This window comes from Dipteris shenzhenensis, chromosome 21, assembly GCF_047967505.1.
Source record: "Dipteris shenzhenensis isolate YYH24624 ecotype China chromosome 21, Dip_SZ_1.0, whole genome shotgun sequence".
Lineage (NCBI taxonomy): Eukaryota > Viridiplantae > Streptophyta > Polypodiopsida > Gleicheniales > Dipteridaceae > Dipteris > Dipteris shenzhenensis.
In genome coordinates, this window is record NC_141616.1 from 44,430,048 (window position 1) to 44,453,213 (window position 23,166).

General features: G+C 41.3%; 1 protein-coding gene across 2 annotated transcripts in view; it reads right to left on the reverse strand.

Moving 5' to 3' along the window:
* The window catches only part of LOC147888913 (sterol 3-beta-glucosyltransferase UGT80A2-like), a 69,688-nt gene that overhangs the window by 21,608 nt on the left and 24,914 nt on the right, over positions 1-23,166 (reverse strand). For both annotated transcript variants that reach the window (XM_087392614.1, XM_087392613.1), the window contains one exon: positions 5,760-5,836. In XM_087392614.1, the coding sequence (XP_087248740.1) occupies positions 5,760-5,836 (77 nt within the window). The remainder of the gene's footprint in view (positions 1-5,759; positions 5,837-23,166) is intronic.

The following is a 23,166-nucleotide window of genomic DNA, read 5'->3' on the forward strand; positions in this document are numbered from 1 at the left end:
TGAATCTTTAGAAACAACATCCCACACACCCTTATCACCCAAAATTTTTTTTAGCGTGAGTGACTACAGTAAAAAATTGCTACTCTCCAGCTCAGCACTAAAATGTTTTGCTAGATTGCATGACTACAGTAAAAAATTGGTACTCTCCAGCTCAACACTAAAATGTTTTGTTAGCATGAATGACTAAAAATCGGTATTCTCTAGTTCAACACTTTCACTCATAGTACCAAAGTTCTCACTAAGATACATGTTCTCATTGTCCCAAAGTTCTCACTGAGCTCATTGAGAAACATGTTGAGCAAGAATCTAAACAGTTACATCAAATATTTTCTCTCTTTTGTATTGCTGTAATTTTGGACAATTACAGTATAGTCCAAATGCAAAAAAAGGAAATTGCTCAATGTAACTATTCAAAATTACAGCAATGCACATCATTGCCCGTGTAAGGTCTTCCTTTAAAAACAACTCCAATCTTGTGTTTGCTGTTGTAAGTCAAATTCTGGACACCTAAATGCTTCAAAGTGACTAAAAGTCACACGTGTCTCATACTTTTGAGCCCAAACTTAGTCAAAGATGCTCCTTCAACCTAAATACTCTAGGAGACCGAGTAAGACTAGATGACTGCACCATTTGATGTGGCAGTTAGATCAAAGTGCTCCAAACTTGACCAAGGTCGTATCACAAGATAAGCCTTTCAGCCCAAAATAAGCTTTTGACCTAGAGTCAAGTGTGAATATGCCTTTAAGCTGATCGAAACCCTCAAAACAAATGAACTTGTTCGAGCAAAAAGCATGTACCTTTCATGTTGTTTGAGCTTTGGCATGCTTTTGTTCCTAGAGTGATTTCGTCAATTGAACGAAGTTGTTGAAATTCTAAACTTCACTTCTTTTTGCAAAAATAGACCAAATGGCAAAAAAGAAATGGGAATGTCCTTGAAAGCGTTTGCAACTGATGCCTTTTGCACAATACTTAATGGAGCTGAAAACACCTCTACACAACAACAAAAAATTGATGACTCCTCATAAGACCAAGTTCCTCTTCCTCGCAATAATCTTAAACCATCAGGGACCAGCATGTGAGTAGAAGGTGAGAGGTGGCTCTCGAACCTACAATTAAGTAATCTACATAACCATACAATTGTAAGTGTCTCTACACTATGGGAAGCCTGGTTATTTCACTTTTAAGTATAAGAAGGAAAAGACTGGCATGAATAAATGAGAGTCTAAACAAGTGGTATAATATCACATCCTTAGCTAGCCACGGGTTGCTAATAGTTAGCCCAAGGGTTAGGGGAGACCCTAGAGGGTGAGGCTATTAGCCTAGGAAGGCCCTAGCGCTAAGGTTAGTAAATGGCATCTAGATTAGAGGTCTAAAGGTGTAAAAAGAAGTCACAATATACTTAGCCACAGCCTAGGCTACATATTGGCATGAAGGTTTCGGCCATGGGCATTCATTGATTGTAGATCTTGGCCATTGTCATGGCAGGCTGGCAAGCTACTTTGATGCCTCTTTTGCGTAGCGAACATCCATGGTATGGGACACAGATGTCTATTTGGCTAGGGTTAGGCCATAGACCTTACCAATGACCTCTATGTGGTTGAGGTTGAGCTAGATGAGCTCTACAATCGGGTGGTGACTTTCATATAATTATTGGGTAACTGCTGAGGATAGATCATACCATAGAATATGTTCAAGGCATATGTCTCAAGACAATCATTAGATTAGGAGAGGTACATCCCAATAGTGTAGCCCATGATTATACTAAGCAAGCTCGACTACATGCCATCGCTTGGAAATGCTTAGATTGAAACTTTAGTCCAAATTTTTGATAGACCTAGATTGTAAAAAGACATGGAATCGTATACAAATGTGACTTCTTGTAGGTTATGCATAGACTCTTGCATTAACTGAAGAAAGACCCTCCTCCATGGCACTCTGTATGTGCAATATTTGCAAGCCGTAAGCTCTCTAGGACAACCTTGCAACACATCAAGATAGCAGATGGATGGTTGCACGCGGATATAGAGCTCCATGGGCGACCACGATCAGCGGTAGTAGCCCATGGTAATAGCTTTGAAAGGCTTGGCAATGGCAGTAGTGACTTGGGTTAGCATGGAGCTCCCTGATCGATTCACACAGCACCAACGATTCTTGGAAGAAAAACCACAAGCCAAGGTGACTTAGGCAATGCCTTTTGAGGTATCTCTGTGAAATGTTAGTCGATAGAGCATGTGTTCTCGGTCCATCGAGGTTGGCTATGCGATGGCCCTTCATGGGAGCACGTGAAAACTGTGAGAGAGACTTCATAAGTATTTGCTTTTAGAACAAGTTCCTCCAACGGTGGGTATAGAAGGGATGGCTTTGCCTCCTACTCCATAGCTAGCTCGAGCTCCGGCTCCATAGTGACCACAATCGGCTCATGCATAGCCAGCTCCAGCACAACAAGCTTCTCTAGCAGCTATAGAAGACTCTCCATTAGCATCGGGTTTGGCATCTCCAACTACATAGCCATACAATCCCTTCAGGAGAGAGCAGCATTGTGGGCCTCGTGCCCACTCGGAGTCATGTTCGAGACTAGAGGGTGACCACATTCAAGAGGTCCCCATCTACCAGAGGAGAGGCTCCAAAATGCAAACTCGAATGAAAATACAGCAAGAAAATTCACCGAGATATAAAACTGAACCAGAAGAGAAGCTGGAAATGCTGCAATAGGTCTGAAATCAGCAAAGAGGTAGCTGTAGGTGCTCCAATTGCAAAGATATGTCTCGAAATTTGTGAAGTGGCTCAGCAAAACAGCTCCAAGGTACACCGAGGTGCTGCAGCAGGTGTGTGGGTGTACCAAAATGCAACAGCAGGTCTCTGAAGTGAAAGGCAGCTCCCTACAACAGCTCCGAATGTTGTAGCAGGCCACTACAATGGAAAACGTCTGTTATACATGAGCTGGAAGCCAAGAGACTGCTCGAAAATGCTGCAGAGTATGCTGTCAGATGGCCAACTACACAGCAGCAGTAATAAAGAGCTGTTCTTGGCATTGAAAACCTCTGGAATTGGCGTTGGAAACCTCCGAAACAGCTCTGTTGAAGGCGACTATGCAGCAGCAGCTCAAAACCCCTAAATCCGACGATGGATAGCTCCACAACAGCCTTGGGAACCACACGTTTAGGCGCAACCTGAAGGAAGTGCCGACCAGCAGGTAATAGGGATCCCTATACCTCCAAAATGATCCAAATGAATGTGAAAGGAAGAGAGGAATAGACGCGGCAGGCTGTGGAGGTTGTAGACAGGCAGAAACAAAAGTAAGCGGCTGAGAGAAGGAGGCATAAATGAGCTGAGAGGAACCTGAGCAGAATTAGGGTTAGGTCAGGAAGATGATGATGCGGCAGGGGGCGCTAGGGCAGGACCGACATGCTTTGATACCATGTTAGAAACATGGTGTGAGAGAGAGAGAGAGAGAGAGAGAGAGGAAGGAAATGATAATCAAATGACATGATGGATAGGCTTTCACTCATTCATCAAGTATGACAAGACAAGTGACGTACAATCCTTATATAGGCTACACACACACACACACTTGCACCAAGTGCATATGGGATAAGTCTCACAGTGACACGTGGCACTCACACATGAACTAGTACTAGATCTCCTAGTACAACACATAACACATCACATCTCACACACTCTTTGGCTATGATATCTCCGACAAGGCCACCACATCGGTGTGTTGGCTTACAAGGCCAGTAGTTCCAGATAAGTTTGTCCACCATCTAGAATCCCAAAAATCCCGATCTCTGTGCTTTTATTTCCCTTGGATCATGACGCATCAATGGTAGTTATCTGCCAATGTGCCCACGACCTTCAACAGTGCTTCCCACAGGCTCCTACAACAAGCTGCACCTCTCCAAACGGCTGACTCCATCTCCTACGTCGTCCAGCGGCTCCTTCAACCAGTTCGTCTACCTAGACTTAACGAGCTTCTGCCAACGACCTCCAGCCTACAGCGGCTCCTTCTGCCAGTACGCAATGTCCACAGCCCTTAATAGCCGCCGGTAGTGCTTCTCCATGGACTCCATCTCCACCGCGACCAACAACAAACTGCGCCAACGCCAAGCAATGCCAATGAAATCCAACGACGACCAGCAGCTGCTCCAACATCAAAAACCTACACAAGCAAGTAGCACGGGCAACGAGGTGTTAGAAGGGAAGCAGTTGTTGTCGCCACGCCCATGCCGCCATCGCCGTCACGCGCAGAGAAAGCTTCAAAGCTTCTCTCTTTTCTAAGGTTGTAAACCTTAAGCCACGTGGCAACCCCGTTGACGGCCACGTGGCAGATAAGGTAGGATTTGTGTGGGGTTAAGTTAACCTTGGTTAAAGTTTATGGTTAGGTTCAATTGGACCATGGTAAAATTAATGTAACCTTGGGTTCACCTAGTTGGGTCAAAAGATTGCCACATCAGCATGCACAGTCAGCAGTGCCTTCTAAGCACACAGCCTCTTGTTAAGCACAGTATGGAATTCAGCATGTGAATCCCTGTGCCACATCATCAAAGGCCCTCTTCTTCACAAAAGCTTTAACAAAGCGTAACTTCCAATCCAGAAAGAATTTGGACACGCTCAAAAGGGAAAAGTGATCGTCTTTTCAAGCTCTACGCGCCTGTCAAGTCAGAATCATTGTATGCAATTAGACACTGCCAATAATGAAAGTAATTAATTGGTAAGACCTTTGCAACAAATGGAAAAGCAACACATGAACGCAAAAAGCATGCCAAAAGCACAAGTGCATGAGATGACCATAGCACGAAGCATGGCATCCACACATAAAGCATCAAGGCACATGGAAGAATAAAGCATCATGCATGTAGCTATACCAAGCAAAGAAGCAAACGCATCGTCATCAAGCCAAAAGGTGACATCAATGGAATGTATTGAGAAACAAAAACCCTTGCTAACCTTGCCTATGTTTTGTAAATCAAGCCTGACCACCTGAGAGTAGCTATGAAAGCACCCAGGGGAGGTATTGACATGTAAAAACCACACTTGACCACCTTAAGTAGCAATGTATGTACTAAGGGGAGATGATGGATTTGTAACTCACATCTGACCACCTTGCAGTAGCCAAAGGATCATGGCACCAAGGGGAGGTGTTGAGAGTTGTGGTGCCATGAGCACATGTAGAGCAAAGGTATGAGTAAAGGGCAAGCTGCCACATGGCATGGAGGAGATATCCCACATGTGAGCAAGCGAATGGATGTAAGTATCCTCACCTATAAAAGGGAGGTTCATTTGAAATAATATCAATCAAACACTTTGCACTATCTCAAGATTCTCTTTATGAGTCCAAGCTAATCTATCTTGGAACCTAATTGACTTGAGATACATGTCATGAGCACTCTCTTCATCATGTCTCCACATAGGTTCCATCCACCTTAGAGTGCTCCATAGATCCTGAGGCACACATGTTTTGTCAGGGTATTGTTAAAGGATTCTTCAACCCAACTACCTCAAGGTATTACTTCCAGATCTTCTCCAGTTAAGCAAGCAAATATTCAGCCTTGAGGAAAGGCATCGCACTTAGTTAAAAGAGGAAAAGCATGACATTACCGTGAAAATTCACAAATCAACAGACCACACATTCAAGATCACCTCAATAATTATCACTATATTAGTATGTTCACAGACAATTATCATACAACACAAACATTTTCAAGAAAATGAAGGCTTGGAAGATATGCTGAGCAAGAAATCTGAGATAATTCACTTACCACAGCAGCGCACCTTGGAAATAACCAATCGTGAGGACAATTCTCCAAAAGATATATGAAATCAGGTATTTCTTTTACTGCAGAAAATAAACCACAAACTATAAGGACATTCATGATCATAAGGAACCAAGCCTTCTAAATAGGAGGATAAATGCTCCTTTAGTTTGCATGCTTTCTCTCGTGGTTTTTAAAACTCCTTTATATATGCAACCTTACAAATCCACAACTGAAAAAAGAAAGAGACGTAGAGCAGCAAGAGGGGGAGGAAACCCGCCCGCGGGGACACAGGGGGGAAGGAGGGGGGGGGCTCTACGCAAAGCCCAAAAAAAACTATGAGACCAAGAAACTGAAAGCCATTATGAGAATATACCCTATAAGGTGAACTAGAGGTGTCTATCACAACTCCCAAATACAAAAGCTACTGATAAAGGGAACTTAGGAGCAAAACCGTGAATTGACAGAAAAAAACTCCATGTGTCGTGAGTAACTCCTATCATATCTAATCTTCTACTAAGTAACGAATGAGTAGTCTGAGCTCCACGTGGGCCTGCTGACTTGGATCTCACTAAGCGTCCTGATATCTCTAGAACGTCTCAGATCTAGTACTGGCGTGCTCAACTCCTCTTTGTAGGGTGTACTCGTGGATGACTTGGATCTCACTAAGCGTCTTGATATCTCTAGAACGTCTGAGATCTAGTACTGGTGTGCTCAACTCCTCTTTGTAGGTTGTATTCATGGATGACGTGATGCCACCTGGCATCAAGATGCTGCTATGGTGGTGCCCCGAATGGGTCGAGTGCTTGCAGGGCCTGTGTCTAGTCTCTTGCTGACCTAGCATGCCTAAAAGAAAGGATCTTGGAGTCTAGACCTGAATCGGATAACCTCGTGTAAAAGAGTGCAGCACAACTTTAATCTACGTAATCGATGACTCCACTCATGTTGCTGTATCCATGGGTAAAAAGGCAATAATACCTCACTCAATTCTCTAGTATCTGGCCAGTGCATCAAGCCGTAGTTGGTCTCCACCTCATATGTGTTGCATCGCGCAAACCTCATATCTACTGTGACATGTGGCTGCAATCTTGCATCCTGCCTCATTAGGAATCTCTGAGATGAGGTCTCTATCCTGACGTCTGGAAAAAGCCATTCTCATCAAATGGAGGAGTTCTCTTTGTAGAAGACCATCTTAGTCAATGTGATTGTGGGGGAAATATCCACGTCCTATGGAGGTATACCTGCCAAAGGTCATCCTTAATGATTTGATGAGTCCCCTGCCATGTTAGGCGGATGAAGAGGCATCTAGCGATGGTGGTAACATAGTAGACAAGGTTTCGGAGCTTCAGAAACGTTTCGGGACAAACCCAAAACGTCTTTAAAAACGTTTCATGCATAATAGGGTATTTAAATATACATTTTTTCCCAAAAATATTACAACAGTTTAGATTATTACCTCAAGAAGTCCAATACTTGAAAAAAACTCATGAAACGTAGTGCACAAACATTTGATATGTCACTTAGAACTTGAAATTGGATGCTTGAAACATATTACTAATTTCTAAATCAGAAAATCATTGCAGATTCAACAATCAATGGTCATATTTCAGAATTGAAAAAGATACATGGAATCATGAATCGTGATTCATGTCCGTGCTGCACCTAAATGGGCTGAAGGCAAATGTACAGGATGAATGTCGATTTCAGCATACGGGCAGCGACTTGAGACGTATGGGCGGCAAAATGCAACACCACACCAGATTTTCCAAAATGGGGGGCAAACTTTGGTTTTTTGAACATTGGGTGTTTTTTGGGAGCCCTGAATCAGAACGAAACATTTCGGGGTGTCCTGAAATCCTGAAACGCGTTTCGGGCCTACTATGGGTGGTCAGTGGTCAATAGTGTGACTAAAATTATCTAGATACTCCTGTGTACTAGCACTGCTCATCCCAGCTTCATAGATGACTTAAGGGCCCTCAATGGAAATCTCTATCTATCTAGCCAATCAAAATGACTCTGCCTAGATATGTAATGATTTGAAATCATGCATCTGTGAATAGATCTCACTGCAAACTCTGCTAGGATGACCTGTCATGTAGTGTATATTGGTTTCCCTAAATCATGCATGATAGCATCATACTTGTGCCAATCCACCCCATATAGGGTTGTTGGTCGAACTTGTGAATCAAAAAGGAGTGATTTCGTGTTCAAATGCTGGAAGTGTGTGTGGAAACATTGACTCTCTAGTCTCGACAGAGAAGTATGCCCTTGGTCAATCATTCCTGCACTGCCCAGTTTCATGGTAAACTTGGGGCTAGTGAAATGCACCCTATGTATACATAAGGTCTGATTATCTCGGCTCCTCTACAAGTGAAGTTTCCCGTTGGAGTTGGGCCTCATTATTGTTAAAGATAATTACCTTGGTTCAAGATTGACCTTCATGTCTTGGCCCTTACAAAACACCTATAGGGCTGTCAAGTGCATTTATAGTCCCGCCGTACAGTCCCGCCGTACTTAGCTAATATCAACACTACATAATCTGCATACAACAAGATGGATACGACACATTGTGCCAAAGTCAATCCTCGACCTTCTAGAGTGTCCACAAAGGAGGCCAGCTCATCTATGTAAAGGTCGAGGATGGGTGGGGGAGAGGTAGCATCCCTGCAACACTCAGATGGTGCTCCTCGCCTCCTCAGACATCCCCTCTATGGTGCGCACTCTGCGAGTAATCCTCTTATGCTATCCTAGACTTCAAGTTGTGCTATGAGCTAGGCTCGTATAGAGCCAAAGGCCTTCCAAAAATCCACAAAGCAATAGTATACTCTATGTTTCCAAAATCTTGCCCCTCTATGATGGCTCTCAGGGTGAAAATGTGATCCAGTGTGGAGTAGCCCCATCTAAAATCTGACTGTTCAATCGCTCGCATGTCTGCTCTCCAAGTATGCTCGTTGATGTGTATCTCAAGAGCTGACCCATATACCTTGTCATCAAATGGCCAACCACAATAGTCCGGTAGTTCCCTCCTATAACCGTTGGATCCCCCTCCTTTGTGAATGGGTATGATGGTGTTTGTGTCAAAGAAGTGGCATAGGCCTTTGCAACAAGCTTTAACAAACAGCTTGGCTAGATTGGAGCAAGCATTTTCCACCTGTGGATTAGGAGTTCTGCTTGGAGGCCCTCCTCATCCTTGGCTTTGCCATTCTATAGCTTCCTAAGGGCACATGTGGGCGGGCAGTAATAAAGAGCGTGGAGGATATTCTCTAGATCAAGTATGGGATGATTAGAAACATCATAGAAAATGTCCACGTAAGCTTTCCAGAGTCCGAGATCCTTGCCAAGACATGGGGACCTTTTTTCTAACAACTTCATCCAAAATTCTTTGGAATTACTACCATAAAGGACACCAAAGACATCTTGTTCATGGCGGACAAGAAATTTGCCATTTCTTCTGTCATGCCAAACATTGATACTCTTTCCCACTCTGTCCTTGGTCAGGGCGTCCAAGAGATTATATGATTGTATTAAAGTTAACGGGACACCCTTCAGAATCTATGGGAATGATGATCACTATCAACTAATAGTGATCCCTTACATCCAGTGAGAAAAATTACAAACTTGTCATGTATTGAGTACCTGTTGGGCTACCTTGTGTGCTAGACCCAATACTTGTTGTGATTCCCAAAACCTCTTTCAAGTAGCTTCCTAGCTTTTTAGCTGGCTGCTCCAGCAGATTTTTTAGATCTCTACTATCCCCATATCCTTCTCTGATGCGTGCGTAGGATCTACGTCTTAGGAGTACATGCTGTTCATTATCTACCTCCCTTGTGGGGCAGATTTTGCATGTTCTTTCCTCTCTAGGAATCTGTGGTCTTGCCCATCTACCCCTCTCTACCTCGAGATCATGTGACCTAGTTCTAATTTTGCAGATGAGATGCCTTTTAAATGTTGATATGTCTTCTATAAGGTATTTCTGCATTCCATGGTTGTCCATTGAGTTAATTTCTTGTCTATAAAACTGCATTTTGTCCCTGGGTTTTGCCAAAGTCTTTGTAGCATTTTTTGCATCACAATCTCCAATGCATCTTCTGGAATATCAGTGGTTGTTATACCTCATGTTTCCATCCGTTTCATTCCCTCCCTGTGCCATACCATGCGTAGCTTCCATTGCCTTGTGTGGTATCCTAATGGCGTCCATCTTCTCAACTATGTTGAGGTAAGCCATGAATTGACACAATGCTTCCCCCTCTAGAGGTATTATACCCATCTCAGCCAGAACGATTGGGTAGGGCTTAGGTGCCTTAACCCCTTACTCCCCTATTAGGAAACGCCTATGTATAGTTTCTATTCTTTCCCAGTATGTTCTAGATAGCCCGGGTGCCCAATCGGGGCATCCGTAGAGGATTATTGTCTGCACAAACATGGTGTACAGAAACTCTCATTTCCCAATTCCATAGGCACGCCTTCCTGCATTTGTTTCGGAAGCTATATATCGTTTTCAAACCCCCTAGAATCCTTCTTTCGACGCATGCATTCCACTTGTAGTTGTCCATGAAATCCAGTCCTGAATATTTACATGAGTTGACTATTCCAGGGGCTCCCCTCAATATGTGACATTTTCTTGTTTGTTGCGTGTCCTAATGACCATTACGTTTGACTTATCTATATTGACCTGCATCCCCGAGTGTTTGCAAAAGAAATCTTTCAGTGCATCCAAATGTGCTTGCAAGATCTCCTTATTCTTTGACAAGAATACAACGTCATCTGCGTAGATAAGCATTAACAAAGCGTACCCTGCAATCTGAACCCCCTCCTTGCTGTACATTCTCATCCACTCTTCCAACTCATCGACAAAAAGACCCAAGAGTGTCGGTGAGAGGGGGCAGCCTTGTTATGTCACTTCTTATTACAGCTTTCCCCCTAAAGCATGAGCCGTCCCCTAGCGGCTGTGCTAACTCAGCTAGTACCTTCTCATCCAGATGGTATGCGGATTCTTTGAGTCCTTGAGAAACTTTGATATTTTCCCATCTTTCCCATAACCTCTTACACTCATTATATTGACGGCTTTCCTGAAATCTGTGAAACAACTGTAAATAGCCTCTTTCTTACCTTTGACTTCTTCAGTTGCAGCCCTTATAGCAACCAGATGATCAACCATTGTGTGTTTGTTCCTGAGATGGCACCCTCACTCCTTGTTCCTCCGCCAATTTGCTGATTTTCTGCTCAAGGATAGTGCCATATAACGTTGCCATTAGGTTGCTTACCATGATTGTCCAATATTCTTTGCCATCTTGCTATCTCCCCCCTTATAAATTGGTACAATCCTACTTATCTGCCAATCTAATGGAAACCCTTCTTCTAGAGCCATATTCATAAGCTTGGTAAGCATTTTCTTTGTTTTCTCACTCCCCATGTTAGCACCTCTGCTACTAGTCCTTGTGTGTCTGAAACTTTCCCATTAGCTAGCTTTTTCAAGATGTTTTCCATGTCCTTCTCTGTTATGATTCCATTTGTTGCTTTGATAGTATAGTTGTGGTTGACTTTTTCTTCCCCATCTCTTTCATAGAGGCTTTTGACAAATTGTATCATGTACCCATTGTGTCTTCCTCTCCTGGGGTTTGTTGCTGTATAGTTTCTGAAAGAACTTTCTTGGATTTTGTTTCACCTCTTCAAAGCTCTCAAGCTGCTAGTTTTTGAGACATTCTTTTTTTATGCCTTACTACTTGTCTATATGTTTGATCTTTGTCCTCCTCCTCTATTGGATTTTCTGTTTTCACGTTCTATTTGCATACTTGCAATCTTGGTCGTACCAATGATTACATGGCATCCCCACACTTCTCCCTTTGCTTTTAGTGAAACATTTTTGGGCTGTTGACAACAGCACATTTGTTATGTAATTGCTCATTTCTTGACATGTTGGAGGCATTTGCCCTTGTGCCTATCTCCTTTTCATATATATGCGCTCTTTTGTAGTTTATTCTTAGCCTAGGATGTACAATAGTTTTTTGTTTTTTCACAGCATTGGTTGTTCCTATGATGCCTAAGGACATTGCTTTTTATGGTCTGACTCAAGAGACTCATCCTCAATCTTGATCTTGATGTAATCAATCATGTACTTTGTATGTGAGTTTGTGATCACATAATCAATGACACATAATGAGAGAGAGAGAGAGAGAGAGAGACTATTGTGGAAATAAAGGATGGCAGATAGAAGTGCATAACCACAATGGGGTAATTGTATACCTTTGTAAGACTAGAACATATCCAAACGTACAAATCTAGAATCTAAAGTCCAAAACTCTACAAAGAAAATAAAAAAGAAAACAAAAGAGAAGAAACATGAGGTAACAAAAAATTTTGAAAAACAAAAGGGAGACAAACTTAGTAAGCGAAGCAACACTTATGTCATCATCAGTGACCAAGCATAAGCAACTATACTAGGTTTCTAAAGACCCACAGAGTCTGTTGAGTAGACCCAGTGCTTACTAAAATACGTCAAAAAAGAGAAAGAAAACAAGAAATAAAAAAGAAAGGAAGAAGGTGACTAAGCAAAAATAAACAAACAAATCAAGAAGCAAAAACAACCAAAAAACATGAATAAAATCTCTCTCTCTCTCTCTCTCTCTCTCTCTCTCTCTCTCATGTAGGAATGAAAGAAAGAATTTACAGAATGAAAACATAAAAAACTAAAAGAGCCTCTTACACTAATGTACCGCTTCCTACAAAAATGTGAAATTACATTTCTAACTTAGAAAGCACATGCATACTCAATCAACCTCTCTTTTGAAACTAAAAGCAAAACGGTATGTTCAGCTCCCTGCTTTTTGTTTTCAGCTTATGTTCAATCTTTTGAAACATGCCTAAGGCCAATACACGGTACACCATAGATAAAAGACTTCATATAAAAGATTGTGTGTACTTTTTTCATTAATTTTCTTGTATTATAGATCTTGTGTATAACTTGATCAAATTACTACATTGGGTAATAAAAGACTCCTTAATTGTACAAAGGTGGGAAAATCTATGGAATTGGAAAGAAATGACTCCATATTTTGCCAAATCAAAAATGTTTGAGTCAATGTGAGGCATTTTTATAATGTGTTAACCACTATATTCAGGTTGTTCACGTTTATCATTCAGAATAGGTGATTCTTTGTTTCAACAAATTATAGGAATCCCTATGGGCACTAATTGTGTTGTCGTTTTAGCAAAATTTTATCTTGGGCACTAATTGTCCTGTCGTTTTAGCAAACTTTTATCTTTTCACTTATGAATTTGAGTTTATGCAACGTCTTATTTCTATATGCCCTATCATTTTACATAAGCTTAGCCAAGTTAGGTGTTTTATAGATGATTTATTTATACTAGATGTTCCTGACTTTCAAGACTTTATGTAGAAAGACGCTTGTGCTTTTGGAGAAGGAATCTATCCTCTTAACTCTTGTGAACTGAACTGCAATTCAAGAGGGGATTCTCGTATTTTCTTATATCTTAAGACTTTCTCAATCTACCGTAGGATTAAAGGTACACTGATGTAAAGATTATCTAAAAGAAAATCTATACAAGAGCAAACATCTTCAACACACAACCTTTGTGTTTCTTTTCTTTTTAGAATCAATGTCATGATCTTTTATTATTTAGCCACAAAAAGTCAAAACATAAAGCTGTTTTCTCAACTTTTACCACTTTGCATCTATCTTTGTCAAATCTCAGCCTAAAGACTTCAGCCATTGGCTTTTTTATTATAAACTTCAATCTTCCAGCTCAATCTTTCTATAAAGCATAGTAAAATCATAGGTTTGAAGGAGAATAGGAGACTCTTTTTCTTGAATGCTTCGGGAGGAATTGAAAATTTTCACAATAAGAATCACCCCTACAGAGTTATTTAAAATCCAGCTCGAAAGTAAGGGGACATCTGCTACTTTAATAAGTCCCTCCAAAGCTCATAGGCAACATGGCTTTGAAGCAATAGCTTAGCCATTTAGAGACATTTGTCAAAGTGGTCTCACAAGCAGCTACAATAAACCTTGGCTTTTTTGGAGTTTTCTGAAACTTCCAAGCAGCACAAAGAAAAGGGATACTTGGATTGCAAATAAACCATGAAGACTTGCAAAAACCTTGGCTTTTTGAGATCAGATCCTTTTAAGAAACTAAGGCATGGCATAACTTGTGACAGACGAGTTCATTTCTCTCAAAAGACAGAATATTCTTAGTAAAACTTTTTGCAAATGTAAACAAAGTTATTGGAACATTTGTCCATATAAGATATGACAAATTTCCTATGGAATTTTCGAAGAAGATATGACAAATTTCTGACAAATTTCCTATGGAATCTTTCTTTAGAAAGATGGTTACTTTGCTTTGAAGAATTAACTGAAGACTTTTATCAAAATCTTCCCTCTCCATTCTGATAGATATTTTGAACTCCTAAACTTTCTTCTATTTGCAAAGCAAACTTTGAGATTCCATTATCAAGAAACTCCTAAACTTTCTTCTATTTGCAAAGCAAACTTTGAGATTCCATTATCAAGAAATTTTTTGAAGATAGAGATATGGATATGGAGATGCCACTACCAATGCCGGATCCAATTGATCCACAGGGATCTAGCGAAGAAGATGAAGATCACAATATGAGCCAAGAGGAAGATGCGCATAATGACATCGTACGAGAGGAAGATGGAGATCATGATATTGAGAAAGAAGATGAAGATCGTCAAGAATCACCACACTTTATTGAAGAAGATGATCAAGTCTTGGTGAACGTACGATGCCAGGGTACGATGATGATATAGGAGATCAACTCGGTATAGAGTTAGAGATACACTGGTTTGGCGCGCTAGACTTGGCTCAGGATGAAGCCGTTGATGTAAATGCTCTTCATTGATTTTTTTCATCTCAAACTTGGACATGAATATATGAGCTTCAAACTTGATGTACATGCTCTTCTACTTTTATTCTTTCAAAGGATCAAACATGTATGAAAAGGAAAAAAAATTGTCATTGAGAAAAACTATCTTTCAAGCAAAATTGAAGTATCGGCTATGACTACATGTCCTAAATCAGTATTAGTAAGGCTTTGGAATCTCTTACTTTTACAACAACAAGGTTTGCTAAGGATAGAAGATTTTGAATGCTCTGAAAGTCTTTTACCTATCTCTCCCTAGTTGAAAGCCTTTGTCCTAAAGTTTTTACATACTTCCAAGCTACTACTGTATGCTTCCAAATTCTTCTCACATAATGAGAGAGAGAACCATTACTTCAAGAGACTTCAAAATTGAGTTCAAGCCTACCTTGTCAAGAGAAGGAGAAGTAAAAATAGAAATCAAGAGTTCCTTATTTAGATCAAGTTCTTTGCTTTGAAAGGAAGCCTTTAGTTTTAAGAAGCTATCCAACGAAGTTTTAAGTTGTATATAATGGAGCTTATTTAGATTCAAATCCTCAAAAGAGAAGTTTTCCAAGGTGTATTGAAGTTTAAAAAGAACTTTGAGATTATATTTTTCAAACTCTTTTATTGAAAAAAGACCCAGAGACATTAGTTTATCTAGGTAAAAAAGTCTTCTTTTATAGTCTCAAGAAACTTTAAGGCTTTATTAGATAGCACTCATTATACAAATAACAACATAAGAATTCTTAATATACTAAGACGTCTTAGAAACAAGCATCTTAAGACTTCTATTCCTATTAGTCCTATTCATACCACACAAGTAATTTATGTTGTCTAGAACGTACATAGTAGTAATATGCTTTAGGTAGGACAAACCTATCAGACGGCCTTTATTCGTTTTCAAGAACATGTTAGGGAAGCTAGAAAAGTTCATAGGAAGAATTCCTTGATTGAGAATTCAAACCCTTATATGCAGCAATGGCAACATCTAGTCACGAATCTGTTCATTGCTTTCCTATTGAGCATATCGAGGTCCATTTTAATCATGCCAACGATTTTAACAAGGTTGCTCGACCTCGTGAATTGTTTTGGATGAGGACTTTACACACTTTCTTCCCAAGAGGTTTTAATTTGGAAGGAAAATCAACTCACCATAGGAATAAAAGAACCTTATGATGTGGAGAACTCATATCAAGCCCTTTAACATTCTCATTACCAACATAGTCAAATACCTACCCTTGTAAAGAAACCTACAGTTATGTTACGGGATTTTCCTAGCTCTTCTGCAATCTCGCATATTGACAGTGATTTGCCTCCCTCATTTCCTCTTCCTCCTCTTTCAGTTCCTTTAACTTCTTCGGTTCCCAGTATCTTTGCAAGACCAATGAAAGTTACCTTCCCCAAAATTATGAAGATCATTCATGTTTGACCTTACTAAAAAATTAAACCTTTCTCAATATATGTTTCTTCTAACTTTTTCGTTTTGATTTACCGAGCTAGGCCCAACTAACTCACCTACCAAAGAGAATCACTAGCATTTCCAATGTTGTTTGGTGAGGTCAAGCGATCCAACATTGGGGAACTTGCTTGCACTCTCCCTGTCCATCCCAAGGCGGAGAATTATACATTAATTGTAAATGAAGGGAAATAGGGTATATATGCACAAGTGGATAATGGTTGCTTCCTTTAGTCCACATGGTCTAATCCACATACATTAACTTCTCTCTTTCCGATGAAGCTTGAATGGAACAATTGAAGAAACCTATGTAAGCTACCTTGAATGATCTTCGAATTGCTCAAGCTAGACTGTGGTTGAAGTTGCCAAACCGCCTTAAACAACTTCTTCTTACATTTGTCATGTGAGGCCTCATTTGTCACAATAATCACACACAAAATCATGGTATGTATGAATATTGCATTGCTTGAGAGCACGACACATAATCAACGCACCCTCTGGCCTATTCACACCCCACCCAAAGTGGGACAATGTACCTCCCCTTTCAACCATACAGAAACCAGACATGCAAGCCTCCTCCAAAAACCTTTCTATTTTGCTAAGAAGCCATGGACTCCCTTAGAGCCACATATCTATGACAAGTAGTAGGAGCAATATGTCGACATGCCAAGATTTGTCCAAATGGATGACTCCAAGCATAACCCACCATAAGTGAACTTGTTGGCGAAGAGGGAGCTAGCAATTCCAAAGTTGTAGCAATCTTTTCCACCACCACTTTGCATTATGATTCATAGACCAAATGTGATTTGCACGATCTAAAATCAAAGGGGGGCGCAACACGACCTTATACCACTTGACAACAATGACATTAGCCAGCAGTAAAGGACGACCGACCGGAACCTATGTATTAAGGGGCCAATCTTTAAGGTGATACATGAGCTCGAGATTGGGCACACGTAGAAAGCCTTAAAGCATCTGAGAAAGTGTATGCCAAAGAGATCTATAATGCAGTCCCAACTGGGAAAAGGTAGCACAATACTAGTATCATCAAGCACATCTCCAGCAATGTGAATCCCTTTAGTCCAAATAAAATATGAGCATGGAGGCTCCTACAAAGCTAGCAGATGAGCAAACACTTCAATCTAATGTAGACTCTCTGCACACAACTGCATGCAGCGAGTATCCATCCAGAGAGTCCCTACCATGCCAAGAGAATATTTCTTTCCAATCTAAAAACATTCGAATCACAAAAGGGCGTCCTTTAAGTCTACCATCAACATGCCCAAGAAGAAAATCCCATTGAGTTGGCCGCCATTGGCCAAATGCATCAGTGGTCAAGTGTAAAAGTAAGTGACGCATCATGACAACCCCGGGCTGATCACCTTGCATAAACTCATGCATCATTTTACCTTTGCGAACCAGGATGTGTATGTGAATATTAAGGATATTTAGTTGCCATGCATCTTTGGCGATTGAGGCGCTCTATGGAAAGCACCCTAAGGCCTTCAACCGCTGCTGGGTCTCATATTGGACATGAAGCATGCAATATCTTGTTTGCCAGACATCATCAAAGGCACATGTAACCAAAATCGATTGGACTAAAAAATGTGCACGCACACACACACACACAACATAACAAGTATAGATTTAGAAATTTTAAATTTAACGTATTTTAGTAAAAGTACATTCCTACTTTTGAGAAAGAAGAAACATCATGAATTATTCCTCCTAGCATATCCTATTGTGTAGCACATAGACGAATTTGTTGGCACTACATCTACTAAACTAGGTACTAACGGGTGCGAATGCCTTGTGAAGGGACCGGCAAGGGGGTAGTCGGCAAAATATCCTACAGAAAAACTAATTTCAAGACTAATAAAAGTTCCTATTTTTGCAAAAAGAAGGCGCCACTAGAACCACAAGACTATGTAGCCTATCTCCATGGGAGCTGCATGAAAGACTCCCAGATGCTTGACTCCTCATCGAGCCCTCATCTTGACTTGAAACATGACTAGGTAGACGATAGATAAACCGAGCTTCTCCACGTAGACCTAAGCATCGTATTATCTATTGCGTCTTCACCGAGAAGGACCTTCTCAAAATCTCTGCCCCCAATACTCCCTGTGAATTTTGGGATCTTGTTACAAGGCAACGTGGAGATTGGCAAGTTGGCATCAATGCTTGGAAAAACTTGATATTAGGTTTTGTAATGAGCTCATTAGGCATGGGCAGATCTTTTATCATTTTGTTTTTAAATTCAAAGGGGCAAGACAAGATCATGTTGGGTTAGAGATGACACGATTGAATTTCGTAAGATTGATCCACATCCACGATCACAAGTTGTGGCCACAAGCCTCTCGCTCCATTAAAATTTGACCTTTATTGCGATGTGCTCATCTTTTGAGGACATCTAGCTTGCGACAAGGATCCTATTACAATTAGATGTGGATGGCTTTTAATTAATGACCAAGGATGATCCTAGAAATGAGAGGCAAGAGCTCGAGTGGCACAGGAGTCTCAATCTCAATTGGCTTCTGAAGTATGCTTTCAAAAACCTTATAGAACTATTAAAAGATTTAAAAATCCTTAGAAATCTTATAAACACTTTGGACAAATAGAATTTCCAAAGAAAGATATAGAGCTTTATAAAGTGTACAATTCTATATAAATCTCTCCACAAGGAGGACAATCCACCCAATGAAACAAATCTAATAGGTTAAGTAAGCCAACGTTGGGTTTAGGGGTTTGATTGGTCCAAAATGCCTCTCACCGTGAAAATCTTCAACCATTCATCCTCAAATGGGATTGACCAACCATCGGAGTCATAATCTCAACACCAACCATTGGTGTTGTTGGGCCATGGGATGTATCCTCCTTTTTGTCTATTGCAATGCATGAATCAACTTCAATGATCTCCTTCATAATTATTTGTGGATCATGCACTCGCCCTCTTGAAGGTTATTTCATCTTCTTTCTTGATGAACGTATAGCCCAAATGTGGTTTGGTATTACTCCCCACTCATTCCATGAGCTCAAATCAAAAAGCAAGTCAATCTCATGATCTTTCAAGAAGGTTACAACCTAGCTAGTCAAGGATCAACTAAAAAAGCTGATAATGATGAGGACGGTTGAGAACAGCATGGGGAAGGCTCTAGAAACTTTGCAGTCAGCTTGGAGTGTGTGGGTTTGAATCATGACCTACATACACTTAACAATCACCATGAGAGAGGCTGAATGCTCTTTCTAAAGAGTCTCTCCCTCTTCCTAGCTTGTAATAGGTTGAGAAATCCAGAAAAGCCCCTCAACCATAAACAGCCCCTTCCCGGGCCAATTAAGGTTGTCATGCCTCTTTCATAGGCCCAACTCCAAATTTGAATTAAGCAAAGCTTGCTTTCCACACAAAGCATTCTCCAAAAGTAGGCAAGAGCTCCCAGAAAAGCATAAAACCTTTGCTTTCCTCAGCCTCCCATCTGAATGGATCCACATCAAAGCGAGCTCATCCATCAGCTCAGTTCGAATACACTGCCCTAATAGCCTGAGGGCTGCTTAGCATGCTGAGGATAGTTCCCAATTGCATCCATTATAGCCAGTGGTAGATTTAGTGATCTAGCATCTAAGTAGTTGCCTCTCCAATTAAAGCACCAACTCAGGCCTGTATGGCAGCTTAGGTCCTCCAATAGCCTCATCTCTTAGCAGCCCATGGGTTACCCCATGAGATAAATGACTGTCTAGTGTGTAAGCTTGATTGCAGCCTTCAATTCCCTATGGGCTGTACCACCAATACACAACACCCTCATGCTGCCTTTGGAATCGTCTCTAGGAGAAGACCTCTACATCACCAAGCACAGTAAGGAGTGCACAAAGTAGTGCCATACATGGCTGTACCAGACAGCAAGAAGTGGCATACCATTGGGTAGGTTTTGTGTTTTGATTCATGCATCTATACATGAGATTTTCGGCTGTACTATTGTAAGTTTATTCTTTCCAAAGCTGACTTGTTTCTTTATCTACTATATGCACACGTGTGAATTAAAATGAAGTGTTGTAGTATCCTGGCATATCTTCTGCAGTAGATGAGTTATGGTCAAGCATGGTGATTGATACAAGGTCATTCTTGTGTCCTAAGATGGTATCTAAGCTAGAGGTACATGTTGAGCTTTTCCCCCATTCTGTGTCTCACATCCCAAACTGCATGTAAGACGAGTGTCACCAGCAATTTGAAATCCTCCTCCATCTACTCATCTAACTTGTCAACAAATCTGCCAAAGAGACTTGGATAGAGAGGCAGTCCTTGCTTAATGCTAATACCACTATTAATCATCTACATTCATCTATGAAGTAGAAGTCTTGCCAATTCAGCCAGCATTTCTTAAAACAACCTGAGCATGGCATCCTCCTGTCCTTGAGGAAACTTCAGCTTTTCTATCATGTCCAAAGCTTTCCACCCCATGTAAGGTGTCAAATGTATGTTTGAAATTCATAGGAAAAACAGTGTAAAGCCTTGTCCTTACCTTTAGACCCGCTCCTTTGAAATTCACAAAAAAACAGTATAAAGCCTTGTCCAAGGACCTTTAGACACGCTCCTACAGCTTTCATTGTAACCGAGCATTTTAGAGGAAACAAGGAAGCTTAGACATCTTTGACATGGTACATTATTCTCTACCCATTCCTTGCACTTATTTTGATCTACATTGTATTGGAGAGGTTTGTTAGATATTATCATGTGTGATGTGTGATTAGAGTGCCTATAAAGGCAAATAATCAGGTGGTTCTTGTATATACGAGTATCTCTTCAAGTTGTGCAATTGCTCTCTCCCTCTTCTTGCATGGCTCTCCTCCTCCATCCACCATCGCCTACTCCTTCAAGAGTTGGTATCAGAGCCTCTTGACTTCTCTGCATGTCTTCTCCAGCCCGAATAAGCCACCTTTCTGTCCACCCGCCATGTTCAGGCTGCACGCACATTTTCTGTGTGATCTTCTCTTTAATCTGAGCCATCGCTTTCTTTAGAAGGATGCCACCACGCTACCCACGCCATCAGTCTGTCAGGTGTTTCTTCTATCAATCAGCAACCCGTATGCTGCCAGTGTCTATCTTGCCATGCTCCTGAGATTAAGCAAATGACCAAGCGAGGGAGAAACTGCCATTTGCATGTTCCAGTGAACTGGCTCTTTTCCTGCAAGGTGCAACAACCTCTGTCTCCAATCCTGGATCCACCCACGTAAATAGTCAGGATGGACTATTCTCAACGCCACCACTTCTGAAGTAAGTCATCGCTGACATCTTCCTGCGGAGAATCACACATTGCTTTGTTGCCTGTCGACCATGTCTGGACGTGACTGGCTGCATCAAGTGTCAAAATTTCACCGCTACTGTCTTGCTGTCAATCTGCGCATCCTTTTTCAAGCACATTGTGTGCAAATCTGGAGCTACCGTCACCATTCTAAGGGCACCACTTGGTTCAGCTCAACATCACCGTTGTTTTTTGCATGTCCCCTTCTTGAATGCCAATTCTGCTCAATCGATCCAGCACCGCCGATCTGTCTCATCATAGATCCTGCCCACGAAATCCTAAGCCGATGATGCTATCTGGCTACTTGCGCTCCCTTATCTGATTTTTCTTTCCTGCATCAGAATTATAGATAGCAATGTGTGTAAAAATTGCCACTTTTTGATTCTATGCCTTGATTCTGATTATTGGACCCCTGCAGCGATCAACATTTGCCTCATTTATCAATATCTTCACAAAGCTTGTGCTTAAACTTCATTAGCTACTTCAGCAATTGCTTTCAATCAGCATGGCATCTAACGGTACCACAAAATATGGCATCTCATCGAGAAATTTTCCAACGGCACATTTGCTCTTTGAAAGACCAAGATGCAGCTCCTTCTCATGATGCTTCAAAGGCATGTGGCAGATCGTCACTACTGAAGAATCCAGGCAAGTACGCAACAAACCAGCTCAACATGCAACTTGGAATGACAAGAACAAGAGTGTGTTGGCGATTATTGGTCTCGGTCTCTGATAATCTACTCCGTCATCTAGATCTAACCAAAACTACCAAACAAGAATGGACTGGTCTTGAAACAGCCATTGGTGGTAATTTAAATGACTCCAAAGTGTTTCTCAGGATGCAATTGTATAGCATGACATATCAAGGGTCACATACCCTTAAACAAGAATAGGATGCTCTTAGCCTTCCTTCTCAGCAGCTTACAACTCTAAAATGCCTGCGAGATAATGACAATAAGAAGGCTGTCCTTCTTAACAGCCTCATCAGTGAAGAAAGATTTAAAGAAATTGTGCGAACCTTGAAAGCAGGACAAGAAATGTCCTACGAGGAGATGGTAGCTGTTTTTATGGAAGAAGACTGATGTAAGCTCAAACTGACCATCCTACAAGGGCCTCTCACCCAAGACAAACCAAGGAGAGTGCACCTACTGATGTCATGTTGAAAGATAAGGCTCTCCTAAAAAGGCAAGTACTTGGGTGCTTCATGCAATTATTATGGCTCTTGCACTACAAGACGATGAAGGGTACCGTGCTTGTCCCTATCCTCATCCATGGCAGTGGCAGCCAAGGGTGACTAGAGGTGCTGGTATGCATGTACATGCAGGTGGTTTGAGAGCTTGGGCATAGAGGCCCCCTTCGTCTCGTGCACATTCATGAGATGAACCAGGTCATCCAAGAGGATCTCTTATAGTTACACACGTTCAAGACCTGATTGGCACCCCATGAGCCTTCTGTGAAGCTCAGTTTTTACAGGGATATTACTTGCGGATTTCAGCAGAGGCTTCATTGTTCCACCAAAATACATACAGATCCACCTCCCCACCCCTTGAGGATATCTATCGTACAGTTCCGAGTCTCATCACACCGACTTCGTATTGGAGCGGACGGGCAGAGGGCGTTCCTAGAGAGGCTCCCATTTGCACCCTATGGGATCATCAGAAGATTGAGTCGGAGCATTTCACCTTCGGATGCCTTGTGTACTATGAGATCAGAGGGCGCTATCACTGCCTCTTCAAGGATGTTTTTGGACCCCTATGTAGTCTCCTATCCTATCCAGATTAG